Source organism: Colobus angolensis, unplaced genomic scaffold (assembly GCF_000951035.1).
Source record: "Colobus angolensis palliatus isolate OR3802 unplaced genomic scaffold, Cang.pa_1.0 Scaffold13, whole genome shotgun sequence".
NCBI lineage: Eukaryota > Metazoa > Chordata > Mammalia > Primates > Cercopithecidae > Colobus > Colobus angolensis.
Genome location: NW_012114252.1, coordinates 12,161,533 through 12,167,532, shown reverse-complemented (window position 1 = coordinate 12,167,532; position 6,000 = coordinate 12,161,533). Strand labels below are relative to the sequence as shown.

General features: G+C 33.5%; 1 protein-coding gene across 4 annotated transcripts in view; it reads right to left on the bottom strand.

Moving 5' to 3' along the window:
• ITGBL1 (integrin, beta-like 1 (with EGF-like repeat domains)) overlaps positions 1-6,000 on the bottom strand; it is a 263,397-nt gene that overhangs the window by 114,063 nt on the left and 143,334 nt on the right. For all 4 annotated transcript variants that reach the window (XM_011933845.1, XM_011933844.1, XM_011933846.1 and 1 more), the window contains one exon: positions 4,997-5,143. In XM_011933845.1, coding sequence (XP_011789235.1) covers positions 4,997-5,143 — 147 coding nt within the window. The remainder of the gene's footprint in view (positions 1-4,996; positions 5,144-6,000) is intronic.

The following is a 6,000-nucleotide window of genomic DNA, read 5'->3' as shown; positions in this document are numbered from 1 at the left end:
GACAGATAAGAAAAGCGCATGGGATTGCAGTATCAAACAAAAGGATGACTTAGACACAAGGACAAATGATGATCAAAGAAGGCAAATACTGAAAACACAAGCCTCTGAATAATAATGCCTGCAGATAAATCATTTGTTTTGATGATTATAGAAGTCAATGAAAGAAGTTTGATAAATGGCAAAAGTTTGTAACACCAACAGCAAAATACATTGAGAAGAGCTAGCAGATTATTTAAATTGTCACTACTAGTGGGTGAAGAAGGCTTATGCCCCTGGCAGGAGAGCATACCTGTATAATCTATTTTAGAGATTATAAGTCGGACTTTTTTTCTTCAAAATATTTCTTACTGTTTTTCATTTAAAACCTATGTATTCCATATCCAAGAATTAATACTAAGAGATTTGTACATGAATCCTGCTGCAAGAATATAAATTATGGCATTCAGAACTTGAATAAGAGAACATATAGATATCTAATAAAAAGAGGATTGATTGAATTATTTTGCTACAACCATATAATGGAATATTATGCAGTCATTTCAATGACTCTGCAGAATTATATGTGTAACAGGAAATATGTTTAATATATATTGTCCAATAAATTGGCATGTAACAAGAACCTGTAAGTTATCCAAAACAACAACCTTGGAGTCAGAGAACATGTATTAATTTTTTTAAAACTTGCACCACTGGAATTATGTAAAATGGCAAACTGTTCAGATATCTAATTTCTTTTTCTGCAAAAAGAATAATAATTATACATCTTCCTACCTCATTGTGTTTTTAGGAAATTTTAAAAAATGTATTATTCAAGGTTCTTATTTTACCTGTTGACTAAGTGCACATAAATGCGGTTGATAGAACAGCATAAATACATCACTTATAAAATATATGCATGTTTTTTAGACCTATGTATTACATATCCAAGAATTAATACTAAGAGATGTGAACATGAATCCTGCTCCAAGAATATAAATTATGGCATTTATAAATTATGTATATGATATAAAATATAAATTATATAAGTATGATTTTTGTTGTGTTTGTTTACCTTGGCTTAACCATATTCCCTACATTTTATATTGGGAATCAATTATCATTCAGGAGTTCGCCTGCAATAACACCTCCCTCCAAAATCTCACTTGTTTAAAACAACAGGAGTTTCTTTCTCACTCACATCACAGAACCTTGGTGGATCAACAGAGATTTCTGCTACCCATCCGCATTCAGAGACCCAGGCCAACAGGTCAGAGACCATCTCAAGCACTGCAAATCCTCATGCCTGAGAGAGAATGGCAGATTTTTCACTGTCTCTTACAGCTTCTGCTCAGATGTGATGCAAATTAATTTTACTCACTTATTTTTTTTAAGCCAAAGTCAAATTCATGCTCAGGAGAACATCGATAATAATAATGACGTATTCTTAAATCAGGAATAATGTAAAACTAATGTTTAGCCTATCATAAGCCATTATAGTTTTTGAGCAGAACACTAGAAGAGTAGATAAAGTGTTTTCCCACCTTTACTCCCAGGAACCAAAATTAGGACGAGTGTCTTTATATCTATATTGGCTATATGAGATAAATCTCATTACATGAAAATATATCTACAGCCAACATGGTATAGAAATCAAGGAATCACAGGATACAGAATGCAAGATATCATATAAGTTATTCTACCTTCAAGACATAATGATCACACTTGGTCACCACCAACAGAAACAAATAATTTAACTTAATTTCTGATATATTTTATATATATCAGATATATATATATAATATACAAAATTTATATATATAAAATATTATATTATAGATATATTATATATATGTAAATGCATTCACCTGATATTTATATATAAAAATACATAAATATATCAGATATACATAAAATATTGAAAATATATATAATATATACAAAATTTATATATAAAAAATATAAAATATAATATATATTATAGATATATAATGTATATGTAAATGCCTTCACCTGGTCCCTGACGAACTTCAGTATATTCTACTAGGATTTTTTTTTTTCCAGCTCGTGAGCTAATGAGGCTCTCAGGCTTGAGAAACTGATGGGTCTGATAATTGCTTTCCTAACTCATGTAACCACAGCTGCAGTTTTCATTCATAAATTGCAAAATGAACTCTTTAAAAGTTTTCATACTAGTCATTTGCCTCAAAACATCCAGTGCCAATGAGTTTGCAGATGTAGCACTATGGGAAAGAAAGGGTACCTGACCTTGACCAAAAGCACTCAACTGGCCGTCGTAACTTCTTGGTTTTCATTTTCAAAAATCTTACATAGTGTCATGATTTCCTGCGAAATCACTTTGCTCGTGTAAGGAAACTGATAAACTTATTTAGCTTTAAAGTACTTCCAAACGCTGAAATGAATTATAAATAATTTTTAAAACCATAATTCTATACATTTATTCAATACCTTTTTAATAAAATAAAGTTTAAACATACTCTATTGCTTAAAAATGGTAGCTAAATAAGTTAGTGAATCTCGAGAAAGGCAGGAAATATGCATGTTTGAGGAAAAACCTAGTGGAGTTTATTAAGTCCCCAATAATTTTATTTTACTTGTTCTACATATTAAACAATTTAGAGACAAACAAAAAACCATTGGTAAAATTATATACTTACAGTGATTTTCTCTGTTTGAGGGCTATTTTGTATGCTTTCCTTATTTTTCCATTATATGGTTTGACATTTTTAACTTCAAAATATGAAAGCATTTGTTAAAAGTATACATTTTGTTCATTTTTTTTGTTTTAAAATGTAAGTGCATATCCCTATTGGTTTCTGTTCTGTTTACTTCTACTAGCGACATAACCATTTGGAGTTTAAATAATTTTACTGAATGTGAACCCTTTAACTTAAATAATGTTTTAAGATACCAGACCTCCCTTTGCTGTGTTTACCACTTTAAGATAACAGCAAAAATCACTGTACCTAAAGTCCTCTAACTTAAATGTAACTGAAAAAGTATTCTCAATATCAAAAATCTATTTTTGAGATAAAGTCATTTTCTTTCCCTCCCAAGGTTTTCAATTTGAAATGGAATTGTCCCGAGGATTATAATACATTTTTGAAAAGATACACAGATTTTTTTTAAAAGATGCTGGTTAGCCTTCCTATGTTTATTATTTTTTTTTACATGGCTGGGCCCAATAGATAAAGTTTTTTGTAAATGTAAAATAATAATGTAAAATTATTTTTTGCTGTAGATTACAAGTGTTGGTAAATCAGCAGTCTGAGGGATATGAATTTTAATCTTTGTTTCTTTAAAAGCATGATGGCTTATGCAGCACCATAATGACAATATTACAATGCAGATAGAACAATGGTTCCTGTTTGGGGTTACTAGTGAAATACAGGGCTAGTCAAAAATAATTCTGAAATTTAAAAAAAAATTATTATACCCATATCCTACTCCTCTACTCTTCTACTTACAACCATGAGGGGAAAATGGATATGAGAAAATACCTATGCTGCAAACAATCTGAGAGACTTTATGGAGTTTTCTTTATAAAGAATACTGTAAAGAATCAAAAGGACAGACAATACCGAGAAATGGCAAAAATGTGGAGAAACTGGAAACTCCACACGCTGCTGGTGGAATGTAAAATGGTAACGCCATTTTGAAGATGGTCCTGTGGTACCTCAAAAGGTCCAACAGAGTCACTCTAAGACCCAGCAATTCCACTCACAGATACAGACCCCAAAGAAATTAAAAGACATGTCCACCCAAAAACTTGCACAGGAATGTTTGTAACAGCATTACTCATAATGGCCAAAAAGTAGAAACCCCATGTCCAAATACCCATTAACTGATGAAGGGTTAAATAACTGTGGTGTATCCACACAACAGGGTATTATTCAGCCATAGAAGAATGAAGGACTGACATATGCTACAACTTTGATAAACCTTGCAAACACTTATGCTAAGTGGAGAAAGCCAGATGCAAGAAGATCACATATTTTATGATTCCATTTGTATGGAATATTCAGAATAGACAAGTTCATAGAGACAGAAAGTCGACTGGTGGTTTCTAGGAGTTCTGGGACAAGAGAATGGGGAGTGGCTGCTATAGGCTAACAGAGTATTTTATGATGATAAACATTTTTTTTTTGGAATTGGACAGTGGTAATGGCTGCATAATTATGCTAATATATTAAAACACTGAGTGGTATGTGAATTTTATGGTATGTGAACTATACCCCTATTAAAAATACATTTAAAAAGAAAGAAAAATGCAAGGTAAAATTAAATTTCTGATCTAATGTTCAAGTGAAGAAACTCTTTCTCTGTTTCCTCTTTCTTGAGCAAATTGGTAATAGTGTCAATTACGAGTTCTTCAAAAGTATACTTCACATTAACTTCGCTATTCTCATGTGAGAAGTGAAATTGCATTTCTTATTTTGATAAATCAAGAGGAATGGAACCTGTGTTCTTCTAGATGAATTTGTCCTTCTCCAATTTGTACTGATCTGATTCCAAGAACACACCTGAGGCTATATGCCTTCCTTCTAAAATGACAAAAGCTTATTCATAGCTATTTGTTTATACAATGAATTTTTAAAAGCCAACACTGTCCTCAAAATAATGTTACTGGGTTTCATAAATGTCAGTGGACAATTAGATGGTCTCATTCAGAAAGCTTTAAGCAAACGTCTAAACTGTTTCTTTTTTTGATGTCACATTGAACTGAACTGAACTGAAACTGAACATACCTTAAGGCTAAAGTAGACTGACAGTGAGTGAGAGAGAGTGTCTGTGTGCGAAAGATATATGTAGAGAGAAAGAGAAATATATTTCTCCGTGTACTTTCATTCATGGAAATTGGATTTATTATTAGTTCTAAAAAGACTAATAGCCCCTCATTCAGGGATCTCAGCTGTTTTTTAAATTAAGATGTGTGTGCATTGAATTCATTTGAATCGTGATGGAGAGGCCGTGGCAAGCCCTGAGAGATCTCACTTACCCCTCCCAGAGCAAGGCAGATCAGAGCTTCCCTGGCACTTCCTGATGCTCTCCTCAGCCGACAGAGTGCAGGACTGTGGGTGCTCACACTTCTTCCCGTACCAGCCTGCTTTGCAGTCACATCGTCCGCAATTACACTGTCCATGACCTTCACGGTGAGAGCAGCAAAAAATAAAAATGTACATAAAGATAATGAAGTCGGAATTAGTTTTCATTCTAACAGCAAATGTCACAAATGAGTCAGGATCTTGATGAGTACAATATAACACATTAAGGCAAAAGCATATTTTTCTCAAATTCTTAAATAACTGATTTATGTGAACTGATCTTGAGGGGTAAAGGAAAGCAACCACTACAGATAAGACAAACAGTTTAGTAAGGCTACAAACTTCAAGCTGTCAAATTCCAGGAGCATGTGACTGTATTGGTCTTCTGGGGTCTTAAAGGAGTATTTGGACTGGGCACTGTGGCTCACGTCTGTAATCCCAGGACTTTGGGGGGGCGAGGAGGGCAGATCACGAGGTCAGGAGTTCAAGATCAGCCTGATGAACATGGTGAAACCCTGGTCTCTACTAAAAACTACGAAAACTAGCCAGGCGTGGTGGCATGCACCTGTAATCCCAGCTACTCAGGAGGCTGAAGCAAGGAGAATCGCTTGTAGCCGGGAGGCTGACATTGCAGTAAGCTGAGATCACGCCACTGCACTCCAGCCCGGGTGACGGAGTGAGACTACGCCTCAAAAAAAAAAAAAAAAAAAAAGAAAAGAAAAAAAAGAAAGAAAAAACAGAAAGAAGTATTTGGTGGATTTGGCAATTAATTCGCATGGAGGGGAGTCACAGGGAAGGGCAAACAATATACTTTTGAAGCAGGATTTTTTATTATTTTTTGCTCTTTAGACTCCATTTTTTAATATATAAATGTTCCTTTCTCAGTAATTAATGCAATAAGTGAAATTAAAATCAGTATGGATGTAAAAAAATTGACATTAACAGCCAAGTAGACATA